A 16,503-nucleotide genomic window follows, 5' to 3' on the forward strand; every position below is an offset into this window, starting at 1 on the left:
CCTTGTCAGGGGGCCAGTGGGGCTGAGTCTAGAGGCCCCATAGCTGCAGGCTCTGGCTGTCCCTCTCCCAACAGATCCCATCTTGGTGTCTACCCAAATACGTTCCAGCACCAACAAACCCCAAGCTAAGGGCTTTGCACGTGCTACCATTTCTGCTGGGTGAGTATCCTCATGCCCATTTCACAGGTGAGTAAACTGAGGTTCAGGCCACACAGAGTAAACGTTGGAGCAAGCCTATATGGTGATCAAAAGACAGAACAGTGGAAGAGAAGGGTAGATCAGGGCCGGACAGGCTGGATCCATGTCCAAGCTCCACCACTTCCTAGCTGTGTGACCTTGGGCACAATGCTTAGCTTCTCTGTGCCTCAGTTGTCAGTCCTGGAAAATGGAGATAATAAACGTACATCTGCCTCTGGGGGTGGCTGGGAAGGGATTTTCATGAAGAAAACACATCCAGGTGACTCTGGGGCCTCCAGAGGGGACACTGGCTTGACCTTGTGGTAAGGTGGCCCTAACTACATGCACCCCAGATCAGGCGGCACTCACACAGCCCCCAAGACCCCAGGTGCCCTGCTCTTGCTGAAACCTGGGAGCTGAAGACACCTCCCTGCATTCCCTGTCCCTCCGCGAGTCCCTCCAGAGGAACACTGTCTAAGTCCCATTGAGGCCTGGTGCCCGCAGGGTGTCCTTGAGGTGGAGCCGAGTTCAGCAGGCCGCTACTCAAGGCTGCCGCCGAAGCTCCCCCAGATGAGCATCGCTGTGTTCCCCTAAAACTTTATTTAAACACCCTGAAAGTTTAATTGCATGTAACTTTCTCATGTCATGACATTGTATTCTGATTTTTTTCCAACCGTTTAAAATAGAAAGAACCAGGTGTGCACACCTCTAATCCCAGGCACTCAGGAGGCTGAGGCAGGAGGACTGCAAGTTTGAGACTGGCCTCAGCAATTTAGCAAGACCTTCTCTCAAAATAAAAAATAAAAATAAAATAGAGCTGGGCACGTGGCTCAGTGATGGAGCCACATCCAGCCACAGGTGAAGCCCTGGGTTCCATCCCCAGCACCACTAAATAAACAGCAAAGTGAAACATACAGAGCTTCCTCAGCACGTGGACCGTACAGAAACAGACTGCAGGCCACGGATCTGGCTCCTGGGCAGCCCTTCCCTAACCTGGGTCTGGAAGAGAAGCCAAGGACAAACAAAAAGGAACAAATATGTACATGAATGCAAATTGTGATGAAGGCCCTGAAGGAAGAGAATAGGGAGATGGAATAACTAGGGGCTGGGGGGGGCGGGACTCTGAAGAGAGGCCTTTAAGCTTAAGGCTGCATGAGAAAGATCCTCCTTCAAACAGTAGAGGGAGAGAAGATTCCAGACAGAGAAGATAGCAGGTGCAAAGACCCTGGGGCTGAAAAACAGCACGGCCTCAAGGAACATAAGGAGGCTGGTATGACAGGTGTGGGGCCTGGAGAGACAAAGGTCCGGCCAGGCCAGGCCATCAGGCAGGCGGCACAGGGGGGCACAGGGGGGCACAGGGGGACCAGGCAGGAGTTTGCATTTTAATCTGCTAGGAAGTCCTTACAAGGCAGATTTCCTTTGGGTTTTAGAAAGATCCTTCCAGCTCCTGAGCAGAGCTTTGGCCGAGGGGAAGCCATGTGGAGCGGGGAGAGGAGGGAGGAGGTTCCAGGTAAGAGTCTGGGAGGGAGGCGGGAGATGTAGCCCTGTCCACGATGAGATCTGAGCTCCGAATTCCAAAAGCTGAGCCTGCGGCCTGTGCTGGCCAGGGGGAAGGTGGGGGTCGAGGCCAGCTGTCTCCAAGGGAGATGCCCGGGCTGCGGGAGGGTTGGGTGGACTCTCGGCGTCCCCCCAGTTGGGCCGTGAAATACACGGAGGCCCACGAGCCATGTCCTCAATAGAAAGGCTGTCATCTAAGCCACAGAAACTTCCCCCGGAGCCTGGGGCCCGGCACTGAGGGCTGGGACATCAGTCCCTGCTCCGGAAGAGCCACCGGCCAGCCCCGTGTGCACTGAGGGAGCCCCCGGGGCCGGGCTGCCTCCTCGCCCCTCCCGGCCCCACTGTGCGCCAGCAAAGAAACTCATTAGCCAAATGCAGAGCTGGCGCTGAGTCCCGTCGCCCCGAGTGCAGAGCCCGTGGCAGGAAGACACAAGAGGCCCAGCAGATGGCAGGGACTCTCCAGGATCAGCCTCAAAGGTCACCGTCTGTCACTGCCCGCTGGCCGCATCCTCTTCTGCATCAATGGAGGTTCGCACGCGGACGTTGACTTCAGGCCCCGCTACAAGCTGCGCCGTGACATTTCCCGTGGGCTGACTGTGTGCCAGACACCATGCACTCAGACCTGACTTTCGTCCCACCCGGCCTGTGAGGTTGCACGGATTCGAGTCCCACCTTACAAATGAGGAAGGAGGCAGAGGAAGGTGGGTCAGGTGGCCAGCCCCCAGCCCAAATCCTCCGCCTGCTGTGGAGCCTGTTTTCTCCACAGTAAGACGCAAGACGGAAGAGAGGCTAAAATGATTTCTGGATTCTGAGCTCTTCCAGGTCCAGAGTTTGGAAAGTGCTTCTTTGAGGGGTCTGCACTCTGTTCCTTCACCTTGGAATAATGGCTATTATCAGGGAAAGAGCCTATTGGCTCATTCATACTATGGTGTCCATGACTGATATGATAAGCAGAGGTGAGTTAACTCAGATGGAGCAGGGATTCAAGTTCAGATCTGATTGGCTCCAGAACCTGGGCTGTCCCCCAAACATGGCATCACAAAGGCCACATCCTCTGGTTTAATTTTTTTTTTTTTTTTGTACTGGAGATTGAACCCAGCTGGGCTTAACTACTGAGCCACATCCCCAGCCCTTTTTATTTTTTTTATTTTGAGACAGGGTCTCACTAAATTGCTCATAATCTCAATAAGTTGCTGAGGCTGACCTCTAATTTGCAATCCTCCTGCCTCAGCCTCCTGAGCCGGTGAGATGACAGACAGGCACCACCACACCACCCCCCAGCAGCAAGATATTTTTCACACCCGTCACTACTCCCTGTCCTGGGAGAAGGGGCCCAAATGAGGATGAAGGAAGGAGGCAGGGGCAGTGAGGTCGGGGATGTCAACTATCAGAATATGGTCTCCAGAGTCAAGCCTTCAGGTCCCCAAAGAGAGCCTGGGTTCCAGCCTCACTTCTAACTCAGCTTATTTCCACAGGCTGTCTGCAAAGAGCCGGGCCTGGGAGCAGGGGACTGGATGCAGCCCTGCCCTGTCACTTCATCAGGGCCCAGTCCCCACATCTGTACAACAGGGAGGTGGCCCCGTCCAGCTCTGGCGCTTGCAGTTCTGCTCACATCTGGGCCCCGACTGCACCCCCTGAACATTCTCCAGCAGGGAATCACCCCTATGCCCCACCCAGACCTCCCCTTGGGGCCGGGCACTGGAAACCCAAAGCCGCAGTCACAGCTCCGGCCAAGCTCCAGCAGGGCCTCCTCCTGCCCAGGGCAGCAGGGGTTGGGGCAGGACCACCTGGAGCAGACCCCACTGCCCCCCCAGGGCCCTCCCTCTGCAGAGTTCAACCTCTGGGCCTCTGTGAGTGGCTTTCACGATTCTCACCCAGCCTCTCGTTCTACCAGTTTAATTATTGAGGAGGACTCTTGTCGCCAGCCTGGAACATTAAGTCTGTTAAAAGGGACCCAGGGACCCAGGGAATGCAGACCACAGCCGGCTGGCTCCTCGGGCTCCCTCTGCCCTGCCTCCCCCTCCCAGCAGACCCCCACTGCCCAATCCTTTCCCCCCCACACCTCTACCTCTAGTCCCATCTCACTCTGTACAGCTGGGGGCTGGGTCCCCTGCCCCAACCCACTCCTTCCCTGTGACCTGAGGAAGCACAGGCCAAATGGAGCCAGGCCACCTTCATACCTGACCAGATGGACACAGGACAAGGAGCCCCGGGAGCCCTGGGCTGGTCAAACACCATGGGACTCCGGCCCTTCCCCCACCCCACCTTGCCATGGGGAGAGGATGGCACAGAATCACAGTCACTGCCTGTCTGGGGTCCTGAGCACCTGTCCCAAAACAGCTGTGTTCCCAGGAGCACGCTCTAAAGCCTCACACTGAGAGGGACCATTTTTTGAGCTTTTGCAGGTATCAAGTGACCTGACCTCTCAGCTCATGAGAGTCTGGCCACCCTCTGGAAGAGGGGAGGGACCTTCACTGATGTCATGGCTCTAAGCGCTGGGCCCAGGTGCTTTACCATCTTTCTGCAAGACTCAGAGTCGAAAAAGGTATTTAATATAAAGATCAAATAAGGACCCCCCAGCAGCCCCTAGCATCGTGGCCTCTTAGAGGCTGGGGTCTGTGCCTGACAGGCAGACAGGGGCCTAGGCCTTGACCCCTCTGCTGGATGCCCCAGGCCACCTCCCCTCCCCAGGCCGGGGTGAGGCAGCTGAAGTGCCAGCCCAGCATCACCAGGCCCCGGCCCTCCTGCCCCTGCGTCCACCCCAGGAATGGTCCAGCTACCCATTCCCAAACTGTCCCCCGAGGAATCCTAAGAGATCACCTGGGGCAACACAGTCCTCAGGGACTGTTCAAATTGCCCACTGTGGGGACAGAATTGCTTCCAATCCCCTGCTTCCTCTTTGAACCACATGCAAATTTGGCATTGTTCATAATGCATCCATTTGTTTTAAAATTAAAATCATGTTTTCATCCAGATCATCAAATAAAACCAACAGTCCAGGAAAAAGGACCGTACTTGAGGACCACATGGCTCCGCGGGGACACTGCTGATGGCTGTGTGACAGGGGGGCTGGCCTATGGCTAACTCCTTCCCCAGCCAGAGCTGGTGACAGGACAACTCAAGCCAGCTCCTACTCCCCTGACGGGCACCCCATCCCCAGCCCTGCCACCACCTCCCCCCAGCCCCTACCCTGACCTCCAGTGCAGACCCTCCTTTCCATTCATCACACCCTGAGATGCCCCCAGGTACTGATGCATCCTGGGAGTTAGGTCAGAGGGTTCCAGAAAGGGTCTGGGTGACAGGGACCCAGCCTTAGCTCTTCCCACCCTGCACGGTGCCAGGCAGCTTCTCCCAGTTCTCTGCCAACTCTGGAGACAGGGGAGAGGAAGGGCCAACTGCAGAGGCCAAGATCTGACAGCCGCCTGAGGGAGGGACCCGGCGGCTTCCCCTCCCTTCCCCCTCCCCCCCAGCCTCTCCCCCTCCACACTCACACCGACACCAACATGCAGAGCAAACGAGGCAGGCTGAGGGAGAGAAGCGGGCACATAATTATTGGTAAAATGCTTGTAATGTTTTTCCCTCGCCCCGGTAGCTTTCAGTTGTTTTAGCAGCTTAGCGAAGCACTTGGCTCCAATTGAATTGCAAATCAGCAGCTCTTGCCCCGGGAAGAGAGGAAGGGAGGCGGCACGGAGGGGGCAGGGCGGGGTTCCAGAAGGAGAGGGAGAAAGGTGTGTTCGGAGGAAGGGCAGAAGGAAGGCCCTGGAAGGGGTGGGGGGGGGGGCTCAGTGCAGGGCCCAGGGCCCAGAAATGGAGACGCAGCTCCCGGCGCCCGCGGCCTCCTCTGCAGGCTCTGCAGGCTCAGCTGCCCCACACCCTTCCAGAAAACCAGGACGCGGTTTCCAACATAATCACGGGCCGGGAGGGAGGCCACCAGGGGCTTCCTCAACTACCCAGAAGAAAACATCCCTTCCCTGGGAATTGCAATTATTTGAAAACAATGTCAAAACAAAAGTCTTGCTTTTTCCTCCCTGCAAATCTCCAGCGTTTCCACTTCCGCTCTCTTTTCATCCGCCTGCCCGTCCTTCTCCCCACGTGTCTGTCTTTTCATCTGTCTGTCTGCCCATCTCCTCCTTTCTTCTGTATTACCCTCCTGGTTCCAAGTTCCCCGGGGAGGCATGGAGTCCCGCCTGGGGCTGCCATTGGCCGCTGCTTCAGCACCATGGTCAGCACCATGGTCAGCACCATGGTCAGCGCCGGCGAGCCGGGTCCCTCCGCGTGGCCCTCGCGGCTGTGCCCACGCTCTGATCACGGAACAGGACAACACACTGAGGCCAGAGGACTGACCCCCGCCCTCAGACAGGCTCCAGGTGAGACTCCCGAGGAGGCAGGAAGGGAAGAGGAGAGGAGAGACACGGGCTGGCTAGGTCCCCCTCCTGGCCTTGGGGGACTAGGGCAGTTGGCGGAAGCACACCTCCAGGCCCCACCCCGGGCACTAACCTTAAAGAGGCGCAGGATGTTGGCCACCATGATGGAGACCGAGCTCCCTGAAGCACCGATGACACCCACCACGCGCTCGGGCTTGGTGATGATGGGCGGGCCACCGCTGCCACAGCGGACCTCCGTGCCGTCCTTCTCGATGAGCGCCTGCACAAAGGTCAGTGACTGCTCCAGGGCATGGGTGTCCCTCGAGCAGGTGTCCAGAATGCGGGCGCCCAGCGTGATGTTGGGCAGCAGGTCCGGGTCATTGTTGATGCGATCCAGGGCAAAGAGCATGGCCTCCAGCCGGTGGATGCCCTTCTCCTTCTTGAGTTCTCCACAGGCCTTGCCCTCCGAGCCCCGGCCATGCACTGGGAACAGGCCTCCCAGGGTGATGTCCCCGTCTATGCGGATGGAGTTCATGTGGGGGTGGCCTTTGGGCTTCCCCAGGGAGGAAGGCACCCAGGGGCCGTAAAGGCTGAGGAGCAGGCAGAGGGGCAGCCGGGCCCACCACCAGCCCCAGCCTCTCTTTCCAGGCATCTCGGAAATACCTAGAGACCCATGAACGGTGGCCCCTCCTAGCCCTCACAAGCCCCGGGTCCTCCAGCCTGGGTGCGCAGGGGCAGGCTGCTTCAGCAGTAGGGTGGCCAGGGGTGGCCAGCTGGGACAGCCATGCTGGGGCTCTCTCTGCCTTCCTCCTTGTCACCTGGGCAGTGCTCAGTGGCCCACACAGTCCAGGCCCACAGACGGCAGGCAGGAGCCGACGGGGCAGCAGGAACACTCTGATCCCCAAGTCCTGCAGGCCGGATCTTCATGGATGACTGTGGAAGGGTGGAGAGGTCCTAGCTTGCGTATCCTGGCATCAAGGAGAAACCAGCTCCAGTCCTCTCCTACCAACCTGAGAGAGAGAGAGAGAGAGAGAGAGAGAGAGAGAGAAAATATCAAACAGAAGTCCAGAGAAGACATTAGCTATTCTGATCTCTCATCAGGAGCCTGGGAGAGGGAGATGCTGGAGGTTATCGCCAAAGACTCCATAAATCTCCTCTACTGGGTTTCCTCCCAGCTGCGGCTCAACTCTGGTTGAAATGGGAGAGTTTGAGGCAGAAATTAGGTCACGTTTGAGGACTGCCCAGGGCCAGTGCCCACGGCCATCAGAGGCCCAGGCGTCAGACAGCACACTTCCTAGGAACCCCAGGAAGGGCTGGGGAGGAGGCCTTCCTCAACATGCCTGCAGGAGCCAAAGAAAGAAACCAGCTTTGCTGTGCCCGAACCCATTTTAGAGATGAGGAAACTGAGGCCCAGAGAGACTCCCCAGGCTTCCCAGCTCCAGGCTCTGGAATCGGAGACTTGTTGACTCTTTGGGGACTTAGAAACCAAGAAGGCAACAAGGGGTGGCTGTGGTTCCCCAGATGAGCCCAGCTCATGCTGAAGGCCGGGGAAGGCCGAGGAGAACAGGGATGTGGGGTTCTGGATTTTCCTCCTGATCCATGAGGACATGGGGGGCCCTCCACCCGCACGTTCCCACCCAGCGGCTCAACTGTCCCAGGCGGAGGATAAACTCCAGCGACTCCTTTTTGCTCCCTCACCCCTTCCTGACTCTCTCTGTCTCTCCTTTCTGGATCACCCTTCTCCACTCCCCACACCCCTCCCTGTGAGTGGGGCTCAGGTTACGGCCTGAGCTACTGCACATTATTATGATCGTCGTCATTATTATTGTTGTTGTGATTAAATATTTATCTGCAAGGGTAGAGGAGAGAACACCAGCTCTGCCTCATTCTCACTGCTAATTTGGGCTAATTTCCCCCGGGGGTTCCTTCCCTTGCCCAGGCTCCCTGCCCAAAGCCAGCAGCCTCCTTCCCTCCACCTAGAGAGTCAGGGAGTCAGGGCTTGGCTGGGAGGCCAGCTCCCGAGGCCAGCTCCCGAGTCCCCTTCCCCAGGGGTTGGACAAATGCAGACCAGGATGCCTCTTGGCCATTCTATGCCTCAGTTTCCCCAGAGAGCTGAAAAAGGATTCGTGTTTGGATTGAGAGGTTTCCCCAGAGACATGGCACCTCCATCAAGGCCAAGTGGAGGTCTTGGATCCAGCCCTGCCCCACCAATATCCCCCCCCACAAAGGCCCTGACTGCTCCAGTTCTGGGCCAAGAGGAAGGAGGGACATGGTGTGACATCCCAGAAGCCAGCCTCAGCTCCTGGGCTTCGGCCTCTGCAGACCCTCACCTCACTCACTGAAATGGTCCCTCCACTTGAGCTCCTCAGGAGCCAAGAGTATGGCTACTAATTCCCTCTAGCCACACTCTGCGGGCAAACCAGTGGCCCGAATGCAAATCATGGCTCTTCCAATGTCACCCAGCCAATCAAGATGTGTACAGGTTTGCAGTGGCACATGCCTGTAATCCCAGCTACTGAGGAGGCTGAGGCAGGAGTACAGCAAGTTCAAGGCTGGCCTCGGCAACTTAGCAACGCCCTGTCTCCAAACAAAAAATAAAAGGGGCTGGGAATGTGGCTCAGCTGGAGAGCTCCCCTACAATCCCCAGCCAGCGCCAGACAGAGAAAAGAAAAAGAAAAGCTGGTGTGGAAGCCAGCTCAGCCACCCAGGGAGCTCTGAGGGAGTCCAAAGATGATTTCATAATGCCACCATCTCCAGGAACCAGTGACCCAGGGCTGAAGGCCAATGTTTCCAAAACCCAGGGGATGGGGAGGCCAGGTAGGTGGAGCCCACACCGTCTTGTGGATGAGTCTATGAGATCTCTTTCCTAGACAGAGTGAAAGGAGGTGGGCGCTGGGTTGCTAATGCCAGCACCAGGCAATTCAGAAAAGAGAAACTGGAGAAACCCCTCCACAACTCCAGTCTGTTACTACTGTGCAAGGCACAGCCTGTCTGGTCCTCAGTTTCAAAATCTGTGAAATGGGTGAATTGGAGCAAAATCCAGTCTAAGGGCTATACTTCCCCTTGGGCATATTTTCTGTCGTCATAATGATGGTAGAATCATCAAGAAACCTATGTACAGGCAGGGTTCAAGGATACTAGACTTCCTGCTGCAGGTAGGAGAGAGTCTACTCAAGGAGACACTGTCTGTCTGGTGACAGGGCCCAGGGAGCCAATGGCTGTGCACAGTTGCCTGCCGGGCACCACTCTCGGTGCCTTCCTTACGTTTTTCCGCCCTGTGAGCCGTGTGGTGTTTTTGTCCCCATCTCACACTCAAGTGACAGGGAACCGGGGGATGTGAGGGTGTGCAGGGTGCCCACACCCCTGCAGCGCCCCGCACTGGACCAGCCGGCCAATCCTTCAGTCCCTGCCAGCCCTGACGCCCTGTGAGTTCATGATTGGTTTCCATGAATTTCAAATGGAGGGATCTTGGCATGGTGACAGAGTGTGCCACAGCAGGGCAGACTCAGCCCGGGAGGCCGACGCGCAGCCGCTTCAACAGTCGGGCCGTGCTCAGGCTTCCAGATCCTTCGTGGGGGCTCGGTGCTGGCTTCCCTGTGAGGCCTGCGCACATCCGAGCTGAGCAGCGGGTGCACACGGGGACCCACGGGCAGGAGGCCTTGGAGAGGACAAGGGCAGACACCCGCAGGGTCAGAACCAAGAGCCCCGAGGCCCAGGCCCTGCCCCAAGCCCCTCAGATCCCTGCAAGTCCTCCCTCCTGGGGCCTGGGTCCAGCCCCTGCCCGCAGCAGGGCCCACTCCAGCCCTCGGTCCTACTGGGCCTGCCTTTCTGAGCTCCTCCAGAGAGCCGGGCAAACCGCTGCCTCTTTTAGCCTCCCCTCCTGCCTTTGATCATGTAACAGGAACAAGGGGAAAGTAAAAATACCCTGAGTGAAAGAAGCCAGGAGAGCAGGGGCGGGGGAGGCGCCCCGTGCTCCTTCCCACCGCTGCCTCCACCAGCCCAGGAGGGGGAGCAGGCCGGGGCAGGAGGGGGTCCTTCTTTCAGTCCTTTCCCCAGTCCTTAGACTCTCCCCACCCCCTGGCCAAATCCAAAATAGCCAGGGAAGCTCAAGCCTGGGGCAGTGAGTGGGGGCCTCCCCAGGGAAACCCCAGGACAGCTGCAGATCCGAGCCAAGCCCAGCTGAGGGGGGCCTCACCCCACTTTTCTTTTCTCCCCCCCTCTATTCCCTGGTTCCTCCCCTGAAGGATGAGGGCCTAGAAGGAGCAGGGACCAGGGGCAGAGGGGAAGGGAGGCCATCCTTCCCTCTCCACACAGGCAGCTCACAGGCTAACAGTGTTTTCCAGAACATTCTTTTCAGTGAACGGGGACATGGGGAGAGCTGGCAAGCAGCTGCAGGCTGTCCCTTACCCCTCGGCCACAGTCAGGGCAGGGGAGTCCCCAGCCATGCCAGCTGAGGGCCCCCTGGCACCTGAGGGAGGGCCTGTGGGGGGGGCCTCGGGGATCGCTGCTGCCCTGAGGAGCAGGCTCTGCCCTCCCCAGCCAGGCCCGAGCCAGGCAGAACCACAGACCACAGAACAACACCAGATCTGAAGGGAACCACCGAGACTTACTAAACCTCCAATTATTTTTCACTGAGCTGCTTTTTATTCTTCCAAAACCAATGAAATAGAACAAAACCCAAACAGTAGAATAAAGAGAGGGAAGAGCTTTGTACCTTGCTCCTCAGGGTTGGGGCCAGAGCCAGAGACACCGTCTCCTGCACTTGGCCTTCTGAGGGCCTTCCCACAGGAGACAGGCGGGTGCCGTCAGGGTGGCCAGGAGCGCACCCCACACCTCCTTCCCTGCGTCTTGCTCCTTTATCCTGTGGCACCCGACCCCGTCCTCTCGCCTCCCATCTTACCCATATCCCACAGCACCTTTCACCTCTAGTCACCCTCCCTGTGCAGAGCCCAGCCCTGCCCAGGGGCTCAGGAAGCTCTGGGACTGCGAGATGGTGGGCAGAGCAGGCTTTGGGTCTCCTGAGCTGTCCAGACGCCTCGTGGGGACGGTGAGAGGGAACTGAAGGACTCTCCCGTTCCTTCACCAATGGCCTCTCTTTGCCACCCCCTGGCTGGGCAGAGGTGTGGTTTGCTGGACAGTCTCATCCCAAATGGACAGGGCTCAGATCCTGGTCACCTGGAGCCTTTCCGCCAACCCCAGCTGCACAGCAAGCCAGGCCCAGTGTGATCCCCACCGGCATGACCAGCTGGCACCTCCCAACCCTAGAAGCACAGCCATCCCCCACAGCCTACGCTGGCATCCCCAGCAGGGTGAAGTGGACAAGGGACATGAGGGGAGGTGATGATGACCAGCCCTCCCAGGTAGCCCATCTTATTACAGGAGTCTTCTCCGGACAATTCTTCACCACAGGGGCCAGGTTCTAGTGGTGGAGCTGGGGACAGGGTTTGGGGCAGTAAACTCAGGACTGATGGGCTGGGGGTGGAACCTTTGACCCCCCAGACCAGCGAGGACTCATTCTGAAGAGCAGCCCTGCTCTAAGAGGGCCCTGGCTCCCCAGCCTCCTTCCCTGCGCCCCCCACAGGCTGACTGGTCTCCCCCACCTGGACTGGGAGCCCCTCTGAGCTCTAAAACCCAGACTCCTCTCCAGCAGCCCCCCTCCCTGTTCTGCCACGATAAGAGCCTGACGCAGAGGTGACCGGTTCTGTGCTGGCCACGGGGTGAGATGCACTAGAGAAATACGTATGGAAGGGAGGAGGGGCAGGAGGAGGACCTAATTCCCTAGCTTAATGCCAGTGGAAACTAAGAAGAGAGCGACTTGAAATCGAGTGTCCTGCCGTGCCCCAAACTGTGATTCCCTCCCTTCAAAAAGCAGCTGAGGGCTCCTCCTCCTCCAGGAAGCCTGCTCTGATTTTCCCAATTCCCATCACCTCGGGCCCCTGCAGAGCCTGCCGTGTTGTTTTTTGACCCTGATGACCTGGGAACACACTAAGGGTCATGTGACAAGCACCCTTCTCATCTCTGCACTCCCTGTACCCAGTTCAAGGCCCAAAACACAGAAAACACAAAATGAATGACAGTCAAGTCCCTGCCCAGCGCCACCACTGCAGCCGCACCAGGACGGAGGCCAAGGCAGGGGACCTGCCGCGGTGCTTCCACTCCACCAAGGGAGCTCGGGCCTCACAGCAAGTTCCCAAAGCTGTGGTGTGGTCCCATGTAGAATGTGACCCCTTCTTCCACCACCATTTGGTCTTTCATTCAAATGTGGGCTGAGCGCTCGCCATGTGACCCCGTTGCTCTGGGGGTGACACAGCCCACTCACACCCGTGGGCCCAGGGGAGCACTGCGTGGGACTCTTCAGGGGATCCAGGCTGTGGAAGATAAAGTGGAAGAAGGAACGACCCAGAGGGGCTACTTCACAAGGGAAGAATCAGGGAAGGCTTCTCTGAGGAGGTGACACTGACCAGAAATTACAAGGCATGGGCTTCGTAGATAGAAATCTGGAAGAAATACATTCCAGGTACAACAGCAAGTTCAAAGGCTCTGAGGTGGGCGTGGGCTTAGCTTCAGTGCTAGGAAATACAAGGAGTCTGGCTACCTGGAGGGCGGTGGGAAGGACTGCAGATGGGGTAAGGCAAGAAATGCCACCTAGCCAAGACTAAGCAGGCCCTTATGGGCCACCAAGTGGATGAAGAAATAAGGGGCTCCTCGAGGGCTTGGAGCATGGTGACAGACAGGGCCTCTCTTGAAACCTGAGGCCCATAAGGGCAGCTACCTGTGTAGGCATGGCCGCTCAGGACAGTTGGAACGAGCCTCACCCACCGCTCCAGCACTGGATCACCGCAAGGTTAGCACAGGTCACAGGCCCTTGTCCCCCAGAACAGCACAGAACACACCAGCACTGACCTTCCTCTGCTCCCAGAGCCAGGGGCCGGCCCCCACGTTCATACTGCCCAGGTCTCCACCAACTAGCAGACCTCCTTGTCCACGTCGACCCCCAGCCTTCCTTCCCACCCCAACTCGCCCAGCACTGCCCGGGACACCTGGCGCCGCTGCCTTGGCCCCGCCCACAACCAGACTCTACTGTCCTGCACAGCCATGGATGTAATGCAGTGCCCAGGGGCCACACCACAGCCAGGCACCAAGACGGGGCAGTGAGTGACATCTGAGGATCAATCACCCACCAGAGCTTCAGAATCCAGGTCAAGTCACAATCTCCATTTCTATATTTAAACTTCAAATAACCCTGTAGCGAGAACAGTGTTTTTACTAGAAGTCCTGCCCCAAACAGAAAGCAGGTCCAGCCCAGGGAGTGGAGGGGTGCTATGGGAGGTCAGGTATGGGGGACCAGGTGGAACCCAGAGCTGCTGGTCTCAATGCAGGTGGCCCAAACCAGGAGAGCTCCTGGACTCTGCCATCAAAGGGCCCCCTCACAACCAGGGTGGCCAGGGCCTTCTCCAAGGGAGCTGGGTGGCTTAACCTGACCCATGTTGCTTGGCCCCAAATGGCATAGGCTGTCATTAGGGCTGTCGTTTCCCAATTACTGCTGATAATCTCTACCTTCATTGAATGGGGTCCCCATAATGTCATTATGCACTGCGTTCCTCAATTTATTTAACGTACGTGTGTACACATATATTTATGCCTCACTGCAGCCTTGAGATTGCTCAATGGGGAGGTTAATAATAAAACATTTTGACAGGAGGCATCAGCTCTAATTTAAGGGGTGGTTTTTACTATCCTTGTGGTATTCATTTTTCCAAGGAGCCAAAAGACACAGGAACAGGCTGGAACAGCATTTCTTGGCCCACAGGCTAGGAGGCAAGGCCAGGAGGCAGCCAGCGGGCTGAGCTGGCCACTTCTCTAAGCAAGTTCCACTCCCTGCAGGCCCAGGCCAGGAGAGAGAGGCAGGGAAGTAGGGGACAGAAGTCACCAGAGCCTGTAACTCCTGCACTGGCAGGGACAAAGGAAGCTGGTTGGGAATGAGGAGTCACCAGCCCAGGAAGGGAGAGCAGCAGAGATGGAGGCCAAAGGGAGACAGAGGAGCCCCACAGAGTGTGACCAAGCCCTCCCACGCCAAAGGAGTGAAACCCCTGGGACTTTGGAGGGTCCCAGGCAACAAGGGCAGAGTTGGCACTCATGGAAATAAGGGTTGAGTGGCAGTGACAGGAAGCTGGGGTTCCCCTGCCCCAGGCCCGCTGCCCAGCAGACAAGTCCCCACTGCCTCTCAGCCTCCTGCCTCAGGTGGGCCCACCCAGCCAGCATCTCTTCCGCCAGCCCCAGCGAGCAGGGCCCCAGCCCAGATGCCAGCTCCCCCACAGCCTTCTCCAAGCGGCCACGGCAGCGGCCACTCTGCAGAAGTGAGATAACCTTCCAGCCGGCAGCCGGCAGGCCCAGCTGCCCAGGCTGCCATCAGGGCCTGCCCACTGGAAAGTTGGGTTCTAGGCTGAGCAGAGGAGGACAGCAGGGTGGGTAGATGTCTTGGGGTGGGTGGTAATTAGGGGCTGCCTGCTCCACGCTTGTCTAGGGAGAGGACGTGTCTACTAGCTATAATTAAAAGCTCAGGAGCCCATGGGTCCTGCTCCCATCTCTTCCTACCAGCTGTCCCCTGCAGCAGGGCTAGCACCATGTGGTCAAACAGCCTGGGGGCTGGGTCGTGGACCGCTCAGGAAGGGGTGGGCCTGGCCCCCTGACCCTTCTAGATAGCATACTCACAGGCTGGCTCACCACCTCTTCTCCCAGAGATGTCCCACCTCCAACAGAGTAGAGCTAAACCGCCAGACACGGGTCTCTGGGATGAGGAGGGAGGGGGATGGAGGAGCGGCCCCAGCCAGACCACTAAGGCCAAGAAGCAGATCAACTCCTGACAGGCCCCCGCCTCCCCACTGCCTGCTCAGGACCAGCTCTGTAGCAAGCTGCATCTCCCTGCTCATATGTCTCTCCTGAAACGCACCATTCATAGGACATCCTTTAAGTTAAACATTGCTGGCTTCCTTCCAGGGATGGGATAACTTTTGGGGGTGTTTTGTTCCTAAAAGATGCGAAGGTGTTGGCAGGTGGGGAAAGCTTATGTCTAAAAGGATGAAAGCCAGAGGAGGTGAAGACAGTGGTCCCCTCATTCACAAGTGAGCAGGCGCGTCTATCCCAGGGCTAAGTGAGGGGAGGAGGACAGGGAGAGGGGACAAAGGCTCCAACCCCCTCCCCACTGCAGCCAGACCCTCTTTGCAGGCCCTGTGGCCTGCCCAGGACAGACAGTGTACCTCTGCCCCGGGTGCCCCACCCAGGAGTCTCTAGGCTCCTCCGAAGGGGCACTTCCCGAACCTCAGGAAGGTCCTAGAGTTCTCTGCTCTTGGTGGAAGCTCTTCCTCCAGGCACACGCAGAGCCTGAGCCCAGGGAGAAAGTGGGGCAGGCCTGGGCCACATCCTGAGCAGTGGAGAGATGGCATGCAAAGGTTCCTTGCCTCCACATGGGCTGGCCTGGGGATGTGAGGTGGAGCACTGCAGATAGTGCTCTATGGGACCAGAGTGCTCGGTACCCACGCGCTTCCAGCTGGCCTCCCGGCCTGCATAAACCTCCACTCTCACCCCAGAATATACGGGGTAAATCTAGTATGGGGACACACACACACAACATGCCCTCCCCCATCACCTCCAGCTTCCTTCCAGACTGACAGAGGAGCAGCCACCACTCTGACAATCTTGTGTCTTCCAGTTCGGTAAACCCAGCTCAGTCTGTGTTCCGAAATGCCAGTTTTCTCCCTTCGCCAGGAGCAGGCATGGTGAGGAGAGAAGGTAAAGAACCGAGGCGCCCCTCCAAAAAGGACTGACAGTCGCGGGGAGGGGGTGAGGGTGTCAATCAGAGCCTAGGGGCAGGGGGCGCTCCTACGTTCGGGCTCAGGACTCCCTGCCACCGCCACCGCTGCCCCATCTCAGCACAAACAGATTCAGACCTCCGGGGTGCGGGGGCGCCCCTCGCAGTCGGGTCCTCCACCTCCCGGCCCCGCCCCCGCACGGGAAGGGGACGCCTCCAGCCTGCGGGCGCCGGGGAAGACCGACCCCTGAGCAGGGGCCTCCCCCCAGCACACGCGCGCACACACATGCACACACAGATCCACACGGGCGCTCCCCTCTCCAGGTTGCAGCATAGAGACTCAGGTTCTTCAGGGTCTCAGGGAGGGATGGTCCTGAGTGTCCGGAGAGAGCCTGACCCTGAAATCCCGGGACATCGGGGAGACCCCAGACCTACGGGGATGCCCTAAGCCGCTGCGGGTCAGCGGTTATCAGGCTCTGGCCGGTGGCGAAGGCGGCGCTGGGGCGGGCACCAGAGCCGGACGCGGTGCCTGGCATGGGAGCCAAGGCGCGCGAGGCTGGCTCTGCCCTCCCTCCGGGAGACCGCGGAGGAGAGGTG

At 58.3% G+C, this 16,503-nt stretch overlaps 1 protein-coding gene across 5 annotated transcripts in view; it reads right to left on the bottom strand.

Annotated features, from left to right (window-relative positions):
- Grm4 (glutamate metabotropic receptor 4) overlaps positions 1-15,860 on the bottom strand; it is a 103,845-nt gene extending 87,985 nt beyond the window's left edge. For 4 of the 5 annotated variants that reach the window (XM_048805124.1, XM_048805125.1, XM_048805123.1 and 1 more), the window contains exons 1-2: positions 15,745-15,860; positions 6,232-7,108 (exon numbers count right to left, since the gene is read on the bottom strand). In XM_048805124.1, the coding sequence (XP_048661081.1) occupies positions 6,232-6,750 (519 nt within the window). In that variant the 5' untranslated portion in view covers positions 6,751-7,108; positions 15,745-15,860. The remainder of the gene's footprint in view (positions 1-6,231; positions 7,109-15,744) is intronic. The other variant, XM_048805121.1, reaches the window with a different exon arrangement.
- Between the last annotated feature and the right edge of the window lie 643 nt (positions 15,861-16,503).

Source organism: Marmota marmota, unplaced genomic scaffold (genome assembly GCF_001458135.2).
Source record: "Marmota marmota marmota unplaced genomic scaffold, marMar, whole genome shotgun sequence".
Lineage (NCBI taxonomy): Eukaryota > Metazoa > Chordata > Mammalia > Rodentia > Sciuridae > Marmota > Marmota marmota.